A 17,107-nucleotide genomic window follows, 5' to 3' on the forward strand; every position below is an offset into this window, starting at 1 on the left:
TAAGCACATCCTTCACATGACAATCATCATCGTCATCATCATCACCACCACCACCTCTGGATGCTTCATTTAGAGATACCCCAACAATTGCCGATGATGTCACGCTTGCAGTCAAACGCTCGCAGTCAAACTCACAAAGATTCCCCGTATAGCCTTAACAGACTGTTGGGGTGAGTGCTGTTAGAGAGCACCTATGAAGGTCAACACGGCACAAGAGGGGGTGGGTGGCCAGCACCACGCCCGGTCACCTTTGTTTCCCGAGTGGCGATGTTTATACACATCGCACCAGACCGAGTCGAACTCGGGGAGGCCAAGTACTGGTTCAAATAATCATCACTGGTGCTGGCCACGAGCGGGACTCGAACCCGGATCTCCAGGTACGCAGCGCAAAGCGCTAACCGCCACACCACCGCTCTCACGCTCACTCTCACACACTCACCCTCTCACGCGCAAAATCCCGAATCAAGTCCGGATACGAACTGCGCCTACACGCTCGTGATTTGATTCTCGTTTCGGTGTGTGCTCCATTTTTGTATTCCTCACACCTCATGGGTCTCCCCGGACAATAAGCAATGTTCTCTCAACGGGATCTCACCTGGTTGCGCATAAAGGTTACACGTGAATGTAAATCAACCCACGCGGACCACACCCCCCCCCCTAATAGGGACTACTGGGGCAAGTGTTGTTAGTGAGCGCATGGCAAATGAGAGGCTCGGTGTTGCCAGTGCTGCACCCGACACCCTTCGCCTCCGCCACCGCTGATGCCTGCACACCATTACCAGTAACTCGTTTAAGGATGAGTTGCATGTACGTATGTTGAACTTCTTTGACCTAGATGAGGATCAAAAGAGGTTTCATATACCACTCACGCCTGGTTTTGTCCATGACTGACAATCAAATGTGGGTGGGCAGCAGTGCAAAGCCCTCAGACAAAACAAAAACAACGATCCCTCATATAGCCAGAATGTGCTTTTGGGGTAAGTGCTGTTAGCGAGCACCTATGAAGGCCGGCACCACGCCCGGCCACCTTTATCTCCATTGTGGTGACGTTTGCACATCGCACCAGGTACTCATTCAAGGCTGAGTTGACCCAGGGGAAGCCTTATAGACCGGTTCAGATAATCGTCTCTGGCCAGCATTGAACTGAACTTGGGTCGCCGGGTTCGTTGTGCAGCACACCAACCGCCCCACCGCCGCTTCCCCACCAGTTTACGCACCACAACGACGCTAGGCAACGCGCGTGGCAACGCGGCCGCAGGGCCCGGCACACTCACCGAGCCCTCTCCGCTGCTCCGCCCGCGATCGCGAAGCGACGCCGAGGCCGACCCCCGGCCCCCAGCGTCGCGCCGCAGCGAGGGGGGCGTGGTGCCGGCCGGTGCGCCCTGTCCCCCGTGGCCGCCCGGAGACCACGGACTCCCCGGATCGGCCGAGTCGCGGGACGGCCGGCGGACGATGTCCCACCGGGGAGATTCCCGGGACGGCCAGTGAGCCGGACGCAACAGATCGTGCGGTGGCAGAGGCGGCGACGGAGAATCGGAGGTCGTGTTCCCGCTGGGCCTACGCGTGGTCGCCTCGGGCTGCGCACGGATTCACGGGACGAGAGGGAACATCGGCGCCCGCTGCCGTCAGAGCGATTGACCCGCGATCGGAAATCGCAGGAATCAGGAGATCCTATTCAGCCCCATCGTCAATTCAGAGCGGACAAAAATCTGAGTGGTACAGCTTTTGTCGTGCGAATGAAAATGAAGTTCCCTCCGTCGCACGGGTCACTTTGAATCGTTCGATTGGCTTAAATTTGTGTAAGTATTGCACGTTATATTATATAAGGGTCACATCAATGCATGGGGTTGGAACGGTGGTGTAGTGACTAGCGCACTGCGCGATGGATCTAAGTTGAATTCTCGGCCATGGCTATCCACCATTGATGATCGAAATCTGTACCGGACCAGGGTGCCCCCCTTGCCCCCCCTTCACAAAGCTGCACTGAGCATCGTGGTGAAGTATGGTCAAACAACCCCCACTATCGAAAGCTGTGGGCAGGCCTCCATCCAGCAGTGGACTGATGAAGGGTTGTAGATTATTATCCCTTGGTAGTTTAATTTGTTATTACTCAATACATGCAGTGGGATCATGCATGCGAGAATAGAACGTTTACAAAATATTAACATTAAACGATGCGCCAATGGGGGCATTTAGGCTGTAGGAGCGAACAAAACAATACAAATGAGATGCAAGAAAGGAGAAACAATACAAAACGAGACAGTTAAAACGAGAGGAAGAGGGTTCTTGAATCAAATCGGGATCATCATGTAGCTGGGGAGTGGTGGGGGGGGTAGGCGAGTCGTTACATACCGGGCTAAATTACAGCCGGAGCTGTCCTGGGCTGAGCTCAAGAAAATATTTACCCTCCCTCCTACTGCTGTCGTGGGAAAAGGTGTGGCGGTGGCTGTGGGGTGTAGGGGGGAGGGGGGCGGTGGGGGATGGTGGGGTCTGGAATGGTTGGAGAGCCCCGGGAAAACATTCCGTGCAAAATCAAGACCTCATTATGCGCACAATTAACATCACTCGGTCGATGCGTTTCACGTTTCAGACGAATGCCGCCGTGCTCTCGACCGCGAATGCGTTCACGGCCCGGATCAAGCGGTCAAAATGTCACCGTTTAACTTGGCTTGGACGTTACGTGGGGGGGGGGGAAGTAGAGCCGATGTCAATATTTTGACGTGCGTTTATTTTCGTATAACCTTTCATATTTCATTAATATTTAAATCGGGACCAGAGACATTCATAATTCACTTGTGTTGTTCGTCCCCCTCAGGATAATGTTTTGACGCTTCATTTGTGGGATAATCAGTCAGCCCAGGTCGACAACTGTATTGGTACACTGGGCACAAGCTTTTCAGGGGGATGGCATGTGTCTAACTTTCCCGTACATTCCATTCTAGATTTGAAGCTTTCGTGACTGCAAGGATCCATACTCTTTGGTTCTATTCGGTAAAGTCACGTAGGTAAAAAATGAAACAACAAAAATCACGACGTTTCGGCCACAACACAAGTGGCCTTCATCATTGTGTTGTTTTATTTTTTACCTACGTCACTTTACCGAATATTTCCCGTACATCTTATAATGAATCCGGAGAATAAGGCGCGTGTGGGTATTCTCATCAGATGCAAAAGTTTATTGATGTTTGGCAACTGCCTGATGATGCTGGTTGTATAACTATCGGCAAAAAATTGGAACCAATTGTCAAACGTGCGTGGATTGCTCTCCGACAATGCCGGTGGGTGCTACTGAAGCGGTAATAAATTGGCACGTTTGTTCATCACGCGACAACTTTATTCATTGGCCGTGTCGGGTGGAGGAGGGTTTTTACCATTTCCCCTTTAACGGTGATCTGACCCCAAAAATCAATCACGAACATTAGTTGTGAAAGCCCACACGTGTTAAACATAAAAAAAATTCAACAAGAGCCAGAATAACGTCTCAATCCAATTCTAGAAAAACCCAAAGTAGTTGCGGAATAATTTTTTTTTATTTTGGAATTCGTGGCAGCCTGCAACGACTGTCACGGGGGTGTTTAATGCACTTTTGACAGCGGACGGATCGCCATGGGAATGATTCCACATGGGGCCTGGCCACGGTGCTGTGTGAATTTTACTTTTTTTTTTGCTTTGCCTCCACGCACGATCGGTTTCGAAGTGAGCAGACCACTTCGCCGCTAGTCTGGAGAGAACCGGCGGGTCGTAAATAATGTACCAAACGAGAAATAAATAAGAAACACAAAAAATAATGTCATACCGCAGCCGAACATCTGCGCGTTTAATTAAGAGCTTCATCTAAATGCAGATTTTTTTTCCCCCCCCGCATATTCCAGATGCCGCAAAAAAAAATAAAGAAAAAAAGAAACGAATCACGATCTTATTTTTAATAACGAAAAGCAAAACTGCCGTGTGATTAAAAATGAGCGAGAACGCTCCTATTCATTTTTCGCATCGCAATCCTATTCCCCTCTTCACCCCCCTGCTCTTGCTTAGCTTTTGCGCGCCCATTTCGTTCCCATATATTGTCACGCCCCTCTGTCACTCAGCGGAACATCGCCGTATTCTGCTGGCCATTCGCTCGTTTAATTACCGAAAAGCCTAAGTGAAATAAAAAAGCACAAACAAGAGACGCAAACCGTACCTTGCCTTCGGGTGTATTCTGATCAGCTGCGGACGAGAAACACAGGGAGGGAAGGAGGGAGAGAAGGAGAGAGCATGTTAGGTCTAAATCACAGCGGCAATGCGACGAAATGAGAAACGCTCTCCGTCTTACGCCATCGATTATTCACGCGGAGTCATCGAGGAGTGGCTGTAGTACACGAGTGTCAATCTTCGTACAAACTGATAAAAAATATATCATAGCACCACTATTCCCTATTCATTCCCTGCGCCCTATCGATTGCAATGAGCAGATGCCACGTCGCGATTGATTGGGGGAAATCAAAATGCCATACCTGTGGATGATTTTTAGGAAACAATGAAACATTGCTTGTATACATTACACGCGTGCACATTTATACGCGCACACACGAGGAACGCTCGGTCGTCGCGTGAACGCTCGGTGCACTGGACCTGCGATCATCCCGATGGTCGCCCGGTTAAACGACGATGCAGGTTTCTTCAATCGCCACCCCCCCCCCCACCCCTGTCCACCCGGCAGTGTAAACGCGCGCACACTGCTGTTAGCCGATCAGCAGATCGCCTGTGGTGGGGTAAAAGTGTGGCTACTGCCCATTTTCAAGACGTCTGAACAGGGTGTACTTTACATTTTTGAGATTTCTTTTGCCAGTATCAAAGTATGAAAAAATATTAAGAGGTTTTACCCGTTTTGCCAATAAATCAGGTGGTAAGATGTTGAAACACCAAATATAAACCTATTGCAAGGAATCAATGCTCTGTACGTATGAACAGAGAACGTTTGTCGCCCCGTACGTAGCCAACCGTACTAATCGGGTGGTGCGGGGGAAGGACAACAAACTCAACACAAAAATCAGTTCTAAAGAAATACGTTTTCAATCTACATGATGATTTAAAAGTGCCGTAGCTCCAGTGGCATCCTAATATCGGAAGGAAGAGCATTCCAGACGGCCACGCGATGCGGTGATCATCTCTGTTCGACTGTTAGCCAAAAGCCACAGCTAGCGGGGATGACCACCGGAGTTTGCGTGATGATGGTTTATGTACCTTGACGAGATCAGGGTTGTCCGCGGCATCATCGAGAGGTGTTACCCCGTGAGCTCCCTTGCGCGGAGGCCCTTCCGCCAGCAGTGGCATGAGCAAGCAATTGCAGGACAGCGCCTTTACTTATACCTTTCTCACGTGCGTGTTTCTCTTCATTCATTACGTCTGTTGCACCAAGTCAAAAGATTCCTCCTGGCAGAACCCGAGAAGCTGAGATTCTAAAACTTAGCCAAACTATATTTTATTTTAGCAGGTAAGGCCCGTTGAGCTATATAGCTCTTTTTCAGAAGCGACCTGCCCACAAATGACAGCCCAACGAAGTGGCTCATAGCGTGGAAATTTATAGCGGCTAAATACTCCGCACGCACGTTTCTAAATGTGGAGGGAAAAACCGGAGGACCTGGAGAGAAATCCACGCGACCACGGGGAAAGAGACACCCCAAATATGCAGGCGTCATGGTCGGGGTCGAACCCACGCTCCCTCCTGCATACCAGGAGAGGCAGTTGACATCTTGCCACCGTCGCACACCTTTCACTCATCCTACCCCCCCTGACACTCATCTATCTTTGTGGATGGAGAGGTTTTTTTATCATTGCCTGAGACTCGGTCATGCAGTGGTTCTCACGGTAAAACAAATTGCCATCTCCTGTTCCCGCCACTCAAGAACCACAACAGACGCAGTAGCAAAGGTGACACTCAACACACAGCCTCAACAGAATGTTGGGGCAAGTGCTGTTAGCGAGCACCAATGAAGGCCAGCAAGGCACGCGAGGGGATGGGTGGCCAGCACCACACCCGGCCGCCTGAGTCTCCCAAGCGGCGATATTTACACATCTCACCAGGGGGCCGAGTCGACCTAGGGGAGGCCCAGGACCAGTTCAGATAATCGTCACAGGCGTTGGCCGTGAGTTGGTAATCGAAAAACTCGGGTGGCCGGGTTCGTCGAGCAAAACGCGCTAACAGCTGCGCTACCTCTCCCCACACTCAACACACACACACACAGGCACTCCCATTTAGCTTTGCAGACTGCCGGGGAGAGTTGCTGCCAGCGAGCGTCTATCAAGACTGGCACGACACACGCGCCGGGGGGAGGGGGTAGGGGGGTAGGGGGGCGTGGGGGGAGGGGTTAGGGGGGGGTGAGGGGGCCAGGATTGCGCGTGGCTGCGGGTTGCCCGTGTTTTCACATCGTGGCGCCGTTCATAAGATTGCATCTCGCAATCGCTGAGGAAGCAACGGACACGCTGAGAGGCAGCCAGGCGGCGACCAGTTCCTAATCAGTGCCCAAGCTCTACAGTCCTCCACATATGTGCTAAGATGTTTTCAGCCAATTGATGAGTGTTTACACGTTGGGAGGAAACCGGAGCGCCCGGAGGGAAACCTTTGCGTGTGAATGGCGGGGGGTGGGGCAGGGAGCAATGCTCTCCACCTTACAGAAGGGGGAGATGATATTCGTCCGCGATTTGCTGCACCGCCTTCGCCTGGCGAGCCAGGGTACGGCACCTCCTGGAAGCCCTACAGGAAGGGAGTTGTGCCCACAGTCTTGCGATCCACCAACCCTCGCCTTCACAGCGCCGGATTATGGGCGGGTGCATAGCCACCACCGCCCGTTATTATAATAAAATAGAGGGTGCTTTTGGTCTTGAGTGGAATTTTTTTTAAAAAAAGGCAAGTATAATGTTTACGATTATACATTTTTTATAAGGCGCGCTGATTTCTTAAACACCCTCTACTCAAATAAATAAACCCCAAATATCCAATCCAAGGCAAGAAAAACAAACAAACAAACAAGAAACTCATGGGAAACCCAGAATACGGCACAGAAAAAAAACAACACACACCACCAGCCCGTCGCGGCATCGCGACCGAGGATTGAATCGCGATGAGCCAGCAGTCCGGTGCTGCGGTGCGAGGCCACCAGACACCAGCACCGCTGCCCTGCGACCTCATACAAACGCGCACGCACGCACGCACCTACCCACCCACGCACAAACACGCTCGTGTATGAATCCGTGGCAGCGTGAATTAACCACGCCTTGCGCTCGCGACGCCGAGCGGACATCGTGTAATGGGACGGGTGGGGGGAGCACGTTGATTAGCCGTCCCCTTTTGCAGGCTTCCAACCCCCCCCACCCCCCCACTCGGATTTGCACGTTTGCCGAAAGGTCAGCCTTGACACAATAGCCGGTCAATGAAAGCCCAGGGGGGGGGGGGGGGGGTAGAGTGGAGGCTGTGGCAGGGGTTGGAGAGGGCAGGTGGCTGTTGAATTGATGCGGGGGGGGGGGTGCTGATTGTAGGGAAGGTTGTGTGGGGGACCGGTTGGGATGGGCGGCAGGGGGGGGTAGAGGGGAGCGTGAGGATGGATCGGGGGGGGGGCACGGTGGGAGCGGGGTCCCCGCTGGCTGCCTTATCGGCTGAGAGTGGCACACATGCACGCTCCGTTGCTGGTGAGTGGGGGGGGGGGCGGGGTGGGATTGCGTATCCGGTCAATGCGGGGTTTAGCGATGGATCCCCGCTCGCCGCTCGCATTACTCCTCCGCCCGCCATCGCAAAAGCATCTTAAAAAATTCGGAAAAAGTCTGCGGCCGTTTCAATCGGGTCGTGTGGAGTGAACTTATGGAGATGGCAGAGCGTGGACTGGCAATGCAGAGGCCACCGGTTGGATCTCCCGGCGCAGCAGGTGAGACGCCGGTGCAAGTTTATTAAAACCCGGTTGGCCCCTGTCCACCCAGCAGTGTGAAAATGAACGACATCACAGCGAGTCTACCGGAATAGTCGCGTGTCGTGGTGGCGTAAAGCGTGGGTACTCCCACCTTTTCCAATACGAGCTGGTCAGCGTGGAAGAGTAGTCCAAATACACCATCTGGACAGAGGGAGTTTGTCGGGGGGGGGGGGCTGCCCCTAGTGGACGCCCTTCCGTCAGCGTTGGCGTGAGCCAGCAATTGCAGGGATGCAGCTTTGCCTGTTGCAAGATTGGCCGTGTGCACGCTGTGCACGTAGCGTGCGTGCGCGGTTTCATCGCGGCTCCGTTGGCAAAACGCTCTTTGATTAGTTGCTCTTTGTCTATCCTTCTCGAAATGTTTCCCCGTGTCCCGGGGTTTGTTTTTCCATCTCCGATTTGCGTTGCAGAGTGCTCGAGATGCTGTTGCGGCAATTAAGCGCTTAATAGCATGCAAATCCTTATCCTCCTTGTTAACGCGTTGAAGTGGCGGCTCACTCTTCGGCAAACCGCACTACGAACCGGGCGACCCGAATTCGAATCCCAGCCAAGGCTAACGTCATGAAGTCGTGAATGACATGTGAACCAGTCCTGGTCAGTACCAGTCTCCCACTTCATTCAGATGTACGTGTGTACGTTGAACTTCTTTCGCACCGTACGTAGCCAACTTGCTAATGAAAGGTGCGGGGGAAGGACACCAACAAGAAAATCGTCACTGGCATTGGACGTGAGCGGGAATCGAACTTGGGTCGCCGGGTTCGGAGCGCAGCGCGCATTAACCACGACGCTACCGCTCCCCACACGTGTGTGTGCACACACGTGTGTTTACACACATGAAACACAGTTCCTTATCGCATTGGGCGAGGTAATTTAGCAGGAAGATTGAATGACCTGCCCTGGATAAGAAGAGGGTTGTTGCACACGCCCCCGCCAAAAAAAAAAAATATCGATCTGCCACGTCCCCCAATCAAATAAGTCATCTTCTGTCCATCAGCGGGACGGCGCATGAACCCTGCCGTCCTGTCTAATTGCCGTCCAATCCGGTTATTGCAGCGCCGACGCACGACCTTACACCACGGAGCCGCAGGTCCGTGAGTAGCACGACTGGGCAGAGTGTGTACGTGTGTGCGTGTGTACATGCGTGTACGTGCATATACGTGTGTGTGTGTGTGTGTGTGCGTGCGTACGTGTGTATGCGTGTTGCGTGTGGGAAGCGGTAGTGTAGTGGTTAGCTCGCTGCGCTACGAACCTGGTGATCCGGGTTCATTTTCCGCTCACGGCCAAGACCAGTGATGGTTATCTGAAACAGTCCCGGGCCTCCCCTAGTTTGACTCAGTCTCAAATGAGTACCTGGTGCGGTGTGTAAAAATAACGCCACTGGGGACACAAAGGCGGTCGGGCGTGGTGCTGGCCACCAACCCCCTCGTGCGCCATTCTGGCCTTCATAGGTGCTCGTTAACAGCACTTGCCCCAACACGAACGCACTGCTCACACAAAGACAAAGGTTTCCTCCACACCGCCACGTACGGCCATGCAGACCGATGGGGCAAGTGCACGTGGCGAGCAACCCCCGAATGTCAGCGTGGCACACGATGAACGGAGTGTGGTCAATGCCACACAGCACCTGTTGGGACTCAATGAACGCTGAGTTCACCTTGCGGAGGTCCGAGGCGGATTTTGGATTCCCACTTGCCGTTGATGATTAACGTGACCGGGAATTAATTCCCAGGATTGCAGTGTCATTTCCTAACCAATATGCTCGCGGTCTTCACACAACAACAAGCTCAACATGATCCGTTCATTCATTATGCAGGGAGCTCAATGACGCCACAACTCATCTCATTTGCGCCACGCAAATTAAATCATTAGCGTTGAAGCTAATGATTTAATGTGCTGCATATTATAGAATTTTGCATCGAACTAGGCCCCTATCTCAAAGAGAGGGGTCCTCGCCTATAACACCTGGCAGTTCACCAGCATTGATTCAAGTAAGCCCGTGTAACTCTTTATGTCAAAAACCTTTCCAGTTTTGCTCGTACCCAATCAACGCCGCAGAAATGATGCATTCCCAGAAGGCCGTTAGGGCCGACGGGGGAATGCAAAGAAACGCATTCATTTGTTTACGTTGAGAGACAGATTACGCGCGAAGGAAACATTACCCGCTTGACTATTTTGTGATTTGCAAGTAGATGGATGCGGCCGCCCACGGCCCGTCAAACTTGGCGACAATTAACGGCAATTTTCCAGTCACGTTTGGGCGCCGTGCCGCGGGGGAACACGACGGCCCGGGGCTCCCGCGGGATTCGTGTTCGAGCGCCCACGCAGCGGAGGCCGGCACGTGACGCACGCGAAGAGCGCCGTTCCCACCGCGCGCTGCACAACGTCGCCGCCGCCGCCGCCGTTAGAGGCGGCGACCGAACGAGGCCACGGACCTGCGACCCAGTAAATGCGGAGCCGCCGGGGCCCGACGTCGGGCCGACGTCGGGCCCCGACGTCGGCCCAATGTCGCGCCAACGTCGGCCCAACGTTGGGCACGCTTACTGGGGATGTGACCTTCCCGGTGTGACGATCGTTCGCTCGCTCAGACTTTGCGGTACACGTACGAATGCGCATTAACACAGATGCACGTAAACGCACGAACATGCGCACAGATGCACGTAAAACTACGCGTATATAAAAGCGCGCGCACGAGCGAACATAAAAACACCCAGAGGCGCACGCTAACGAGTGCACGCAGTAGACACACAGAGGCGCACGCGTGTGAATAAGAACCGGGCACCTGGCAACGAGCCGCACACCTCCCGCACCCGGAGGGCTCGCGGAGCCGTGGAGTGACGGCATCGGAGCTGCGATGGCGACCGTCGTAATTGGCCGGGTGAATTGCACCGCACGATATGGAATTTCGTGAGGGTGGGGGGGGGTTTTCGCCCAGGAAAGTCTCACTGAGTCTCTAGATTTGCTTCTCAAGGGGATCCCCGCTGTGCGCCAACATCGCCCCTGCTGAACATCTGTGACAAAAGAGCTTCATAGCTCATCGGGTTCCTCTAGTCTGAGTAAAGTATCTGATTCTGATCGAATTGAAGAGAGTAATTTGCGGGTCACTTTTCCGGCATTGGGATGTGGGGTTTGGCCATGTGCGTCCGTCGAGATGCGGGAAGAAAGCCGAGAACCCGGAGGAAACCCACGCAGAACTGGGTGAGAACGTACAAACTCCACACAGATAGGCGCCCGGGTCGGGTATCGAATCCAGGCTCTTCCTGCTGCACGGCACGAAGCGTTACCGCTGCGCCACCCTGCCAGCAAAGTTAATTACATTTTTAATATACAGTATGTGGGGGAGGGGGACAGCGATCGTTTCAATCGGCTGTTTTGTTTAAAAGGCCGCATGAGTTACGGGCAGTTTATCTGGAGCCTCCGGGCCGCGCGGGGATGCGTGGTGTGCCAGGTGAGCCGTAATGATCCTCCGTGCGTGGGCGTAATTGAACTGGACGCGTAATCCAATGCGGCCAAAGCAGCCAATTAAGACGAGCGGGGCTACCCCGTGGGGCGCGGAAGGGTTGGGGGGGGTGGAGGAGGTTCTCAAATGTCCGGTCGCGGTCGCGCCGAGCGCGGACGTTACGAATGCCGAGCGCGGAAGTTGCACCCCGCTACTGGGAAGCCGACGTGTCGTCTCAGAGGGCGCTGATGCACGGTTGGCTACGTACGGCGCGAAAGAAGTTCAACGTACGTACACACATTCTCTATACTGCCGTCGAAACATCTCAAATTATTCAAACCTCGGCCGGTGAGCCGCAACGTTTTGTCACGACTGTCAAATAAGTTCTGTGCATTTGCGTCAATAGGGGTTCATGAAAAATAGAACTGATGGATAAAAATATATTTATTATGACTCTACTTCCTTTGTGAAAAAAGGCACGGTTCTCGGCACCATGACAAATATTTACACGACCACTTTTTTTTCCTCTCTCTCTCTCCGAACAAACACATTTAGGCCGCAGTGAATAAGAAAGGGTAAATAAACACGGCGCTCATTTGTATTTGTAAGACAAAAAATGCGGAGCAAATTTATCCTGTTTGTTTCACGAATAAACCTTTCATTATTGCACACATGAATCGAATTAAAATAATTTGCAGAGATGTCCTTTCCCCCCTCAATTACAGCCATTTAACTTGTTGACAATGGCAACAATTATGCGATGATAGAAATAGCAGCTCATGGATATGGGAACACACACCAATTAGAGACGTCACATTGGCTGCTCAGGAACGTAAGGGGGCTTGAGCGGAGCAGCGCCGCAAGGGATGACAGTCGTCGATGGATGAGATTGGTGACAGAATGGCAGATGAAGGAAGCAACGCGCCCAAGAGTTAAATCACCCTGGTGATCGGCTCACGTGGGTGAATGTGTGTGCAGTGGACCGCCCTATGGCACCTGGGTGTGTCTCCTGTGACCTCCTTCACGTGGCCTCAGAGTGCAGCTAACCGCACCTCGGGAATCGATTAGCACAGGTGGCTATGTACGGTGCGAAAGAAGTTCAACATATATAACCTGCCACAAGCAACATGGTGACGTCGCCGCCACTCTGTGGCGAATTTGCGGCTGTTCAATTCCTGCTCACGGCCAAAACTCCCCGAGGTCAAATCGGCCTCAAACCATTACCTGGTGTGGTGTGTAAACTACGCCACGGTGGAGACAAAGGCGGCTGGGCGTGGTGCTGGCCACTCACCCCCTCGTGTGCCGTGCCGGTCTTCACAGGCGCTCGCGAACAGCACTTGCCCCAAAAGGCTGCTAAGGCTACAAGGGGGATCTTTGCGTTTGGAGTGGTGGCATAGAGCGTAGTGTCCTGAGTTATGACCTTGAAGCCCTCCGTTAGATTTACGGCCATGGCTAACATCAGTGCCGAGGGATCTGGACTGGTATCGGGCTTGGCCGAGTCAACTCAGCCTCTTTTCAGGACCTTCCGAAGAGAGACTTGAGACTCGGTGAGGCTTTCCTGGGTAAACAAGCGTAATAGTACTACTACTCTGTGAAAGAGAGGTCACTTGAAGGCATCTCAGAAGTAGTTCTGCGATATCTGCTTCTGCGGGCCGTTTTCTAGCACGAAGGGTGGCACTGCGCAGTGAGAGATCCAGACCGATACTTTGTCTCATCACAACGTGACATTGATGGAACTATCTGGGATAAAATTTTGGGGAAGGTCCGAAAATAAGTCAGGTGTTATTAACGGCAAGATACGTTTGAGCATGGAGCGTCGGGCCGCAAGGACGAGGCCTCGCAACAGCAACGAATAGCCCAACTCTCGGCAGGCGTCGCTGCTCATTGACCCGGGGTCAAACAACCGCCGACCTTGCCCGTCAGCGCGGCACTATCGCGCCGTGACGGATGGCCGAAGATGACGACGATGGCGGCGACGACGTCACTCCGCCGATTGATCACGGCCGGTGGGTGATGACGGATGATTACAATGATTAAGGCTTTCCTCGAGGCGTCGACACGAGGGCAGGGGAGACAGCCGTTTAACGTGCGCGACGGCGCGCGACGGGAGGTGAGGACAGGAGGGCACGGATCGGCGCTAACTCACTGCCATCGATCCCGCCGCCGCCACCGCCGCCACCGCCGCCTTGGACGGAGCCGTCCCTCTCCCCTTTGCGAGGGCTGCACTGAGGCCTCGGTGGGACTGGGACGCGAGAGGGGCAGACCGGGCGCGCAGAGACAGCCCCATAATTATTATCATTATCATGGCGACTATGAAGATTGATATGACCGTATTCTCTGGATGATAAGTTGCTCCGGTGATTAACACACAGCCCCCCCCCCCCCAAAGCGTGTGTCCGATGTCAATCTAGTTATACAAATCAGGTCACGCACAAGGGTTGTGGGAAGCAGTCCCCAATTTTTTTTCTTGAAAATGCAGGGGGAGAAAAAGTGCATCTTGTAATCCGGAGAGTACGGCAGTGGCGATCGGTCATCAAAGGATGCCGACTGAACCGGCTGGGCCACGCGTACGGAAGGGCATCGGAGGGAAGGGGCCACAGCAGGGCTTTATACTGCATGTACAGCCCTTGTGTCAATACACTGCTGGATGCAGGGCTTCATGTCGGTCCCATGAAATGGGTAAACAAAGACAAGGTTGATCACTGAAGGTCTCTAACCAGAGATTAATTTCAGCCGGGTTGTGTCCGGGTCTGTCTAGGTCAATGACCCAGAAAATATTACTCTTTGGTTCTTTCGGTAAAGTCACGTTGAAAAAAACTTAAATTAAATAATAGAATACGACGTTATGATTGCAACACAAGCAACCATCATCAAGTACAAATGAATGAGAAACAAAACATAGTAAATATAATGCAGAAAATATTTCCACAACCAGCACACCACATCCAGTACGGCTCTTGCTTTGGCTGTGGCCAAAGGTCACGTGCCACCTACTCCCGTCTGCCAGTCGACCATGGAAATTTGTCTCGAAGAAATTAAGCTCTGGCTGGAACCAAACGGTGAAAACGGATGGAGCATCTGCAGCAGTGAATTTGGATTGCACAGGACATCGACAAGAGAGCAGTTACATGGGCTGCCGATCAAACATAGGCCGATCGTTTACAAACTATGCCTTCCCGTCTGCAGTGACAAGCCAAGATGGCCCTAAGCGAGCTCCCTTGGCCCACTTCTCAACTCCCGACAGCAGCCGTCGGGCCTGACGATGCAGCCAGACAGGCCTTCACCACATCCAGGTCATTCCGTGTAATTCTCAAGGCACTATATAAGTCTCCCGTCATCCTCGCAGCAGCGGTTTTGGGCTAGCCATTGAACAAAGGCGGTCATCACATCACGCGCATTCAGACGCACTTCTGCAGCCGTCTGGAATGCTCTTTTCTTCCGAATATAGGAAGCTACTGGGAGCTGTGCATTTTTGAATCAACATGTAGATTAAAAACTCATTTCATTAGGACTGCTTTTTGTGTTTAGTTTGTTCTTCCCACACACCTCCAATTAGCACGGTTGGCTACATACGGTGCGAAAGAAGTTCAACACACCTACATATGTATCACTATAGAGCCTATGCAAGTTAATGCATCCTATGTAAGCCCAAGGGGCATATTTACCCTGTGCGCATTGTGTTATTCTACGGGTCTTCATTAAGTACATTGGTCATACAGAGGTTTATGGGTCTCATGTAATTCTCTGGGTCCAATGGAATCCTATGGTTCCCTATGCTAAGCTACAGGTTGAGACCGATTAACAAAGGACTTAAGTTGGATCTGCAATGCGGAGCTCAGTGTCCAAGTCTCTGCCCTAGGAACCGCGAGCACCTGATCCTGCTAGGGATGTTGCACTGGTGTACCGGGTTATCACACGGGACTTGCAGTCCGGAGGTTGCCGGTTCAACTCCATCTTACGCCCAATTGGAAAGCCGCACGCACGCGGTGGAGTAAAGTGTGGGTACCTCAAGCCTCTTCCAAGGCGTCTGGTGGGTCATCATGGAACGGTAGAATAAACATGCCTACAGGGGGTTGCTCACTTGAGCTCCCACCAGCCGGGGGGGCCCTTTACGGCGGTGAGAAACACTCTGATCGAGTGGGTGGAGCGGGGGGGAGGGGCGGGGGGTGGAGCGGGGGGGAAGGGGGGTGGAGCGGGGGGTGGAGCGGGGGGTGGAGCGGGGGGGAGGGGGGGTGGAGCGGGGGGGAGGGGCGGGGGGGTGGAGCAGGGGGGGTGGGTGGAGCGGGGGGAGGGGAGGCATTCCACCGCACAAGGTCCAGTCCCCCCGGGTCTCCCGGGACGGCGCTAAGCCGGGGGCCGAATTAACATGCAGCGTGTGCGGGCTACGGCGAACCTGAACCCCGGCCCAATAATTACGCAAATGAGGGCCGACGTATTGATTCTTGATATAAAAAAAACACGAAACAATAACCTCCGACTTTGGGGGGGGGGGGTCGACGCAGCGAGCAGGAACGAGAAACGAGGACACGCCGAGATTACGCGGAGGGGGTGGGGGGGGGGGGGCTTCCGCCGCTGCGCGACCTCGGGGAGGTCCGAGAGGTCAAGAGGTCGTACTTAATGTTCTCAGCTTTGATGTCTCGGTGTTGTCCAATTTTACGTCTCATCAGGAAAAAGATCTTGATGGGCCAAAGTGTAAGCCAAGGGATAATGCGTCTTTAAGCCCCAATTCCGTTCCATTTACCGTGATGAAAAGCAACATTCATAAATGGTGTGCATAATGAAGTAGTTATTGCTCAAGGGAGAAATGACGGTTCGTAATCCCCCCCCCCCCTCTGTGATTGGATGAATTGTGACGATTCTGGGTCACGACTCGATTTAAGAATCGATTGTATTTTTTGTTGTTATCCTACTCCGAGCGTCTCTCGTTTGCAATGCACCCAATTTTGTATCTTCCATCTCACGTTCTTCCTCCTTAACGTTGCCTCGTTTGTATCGTCCGTCTTGTACGGTCCCCCATCTTGTTTGTACTGCCTCTTTTGCATCGCTCGTCATGTATGTCCTGCCTCATTTGCATTCTGATCTGTGTGTGTTCTGCCTCATTCGTTCCATTAGCTCAGGGCTGACATTAGCACGCGATGAGCATAAATCATATCCGATCCTTGCACGCGTGATTTGACGCAAGTATCGTCATCTTGGCGAATTGTGAAACGCCTATTTGCTTCGGTGCTTGACAAAAGTCCTGATGCAGCATTGCCCTTCAGGTTTGTTCGCCGTGGCGTTCGGGCCGATGTCCGACGTTTCGTCCCGCGTTCCGGGAGCTTCTTCACGAACTGATTTGAGTTCCTGAAGCAGCTCCCCGGCACGTGGGGCGAAGCGTCGGACATCGTTGCCGAACAACCTGAAAAAACACGTCGGAGGGCCGCGCGGCAGAGCAACCGCGCAAAGCCCAAGCAGCGGTATAACAAACTGGAAAATTACAACAAAATCACCCGAAGGGAACGCTTCTCCATTGAAACACGTCGCGGAGTTAATGACTCCACGTCTGGACGGAGATGTAAAATACCCCCCCCCCCCCCATCGAGCATTTTCTTAGAAGAAGAAAATGTGCGATTAAAAAAACATTCAGAAATTAAATCATTTCACAGCGGTAGCAGCCGCAGTGGCGGCGGCGGCGCATATTTTCACCACCGCACTCGCGTGCGTGCGTGCGTGCCGGCCTACGCGTGGATCCGCG

At 53.0% G+C, this 17,107-nt stretch overlaps 1 protein-coding gene across 2 annotated transcripts in view; it reads right to left on the minus strand.

Moving 5' to 3' along the window:
- Positions 1 to 17,107, minus strand: part of LOC116948350 (uncharacterized) — a 108,681-nt gene that overhangs the window by 14,574 nt on the left and 77,000 nt on the right. For both annotated transcript variants that reach the window (XM_032964951.2, XM_032964952.2), the window contains exons 12-13: positions 4,181 to 4,206; positions 1,275 to 1,577 (exon numbers count right to left, since the gene is read on the minus strand). In XM_032964951.2, the coding sequence (XP_032820842.2) occupies positions 1,275 to 1,577; positions 4,181 to 4,206 (329 nt within the window). The remainder of the gene's footprint in view (positions 1 to 1,274; positions 1,578 to 4,180; positions 4,207 to 17,107) is intronic.

The sequence above is a fragment of the Petromyzon marinus genome, chromosome 33 (assembly GCF_048934315.1).
Source record: "Petromyzon marinus isolate PM22_M1 ecotype Great Lakes invasive population chromosome 33, UKy_Petmar_22M1.pri1.0, whole genome shotgun sequence".
Classification (NCBI taxonomy): Eukaryota; Metazoa; Chordata; class Hyperoartia; order Petromyzontiformes; family Petromyzontidae; genus Petromyzon; species Petromyzon marinus.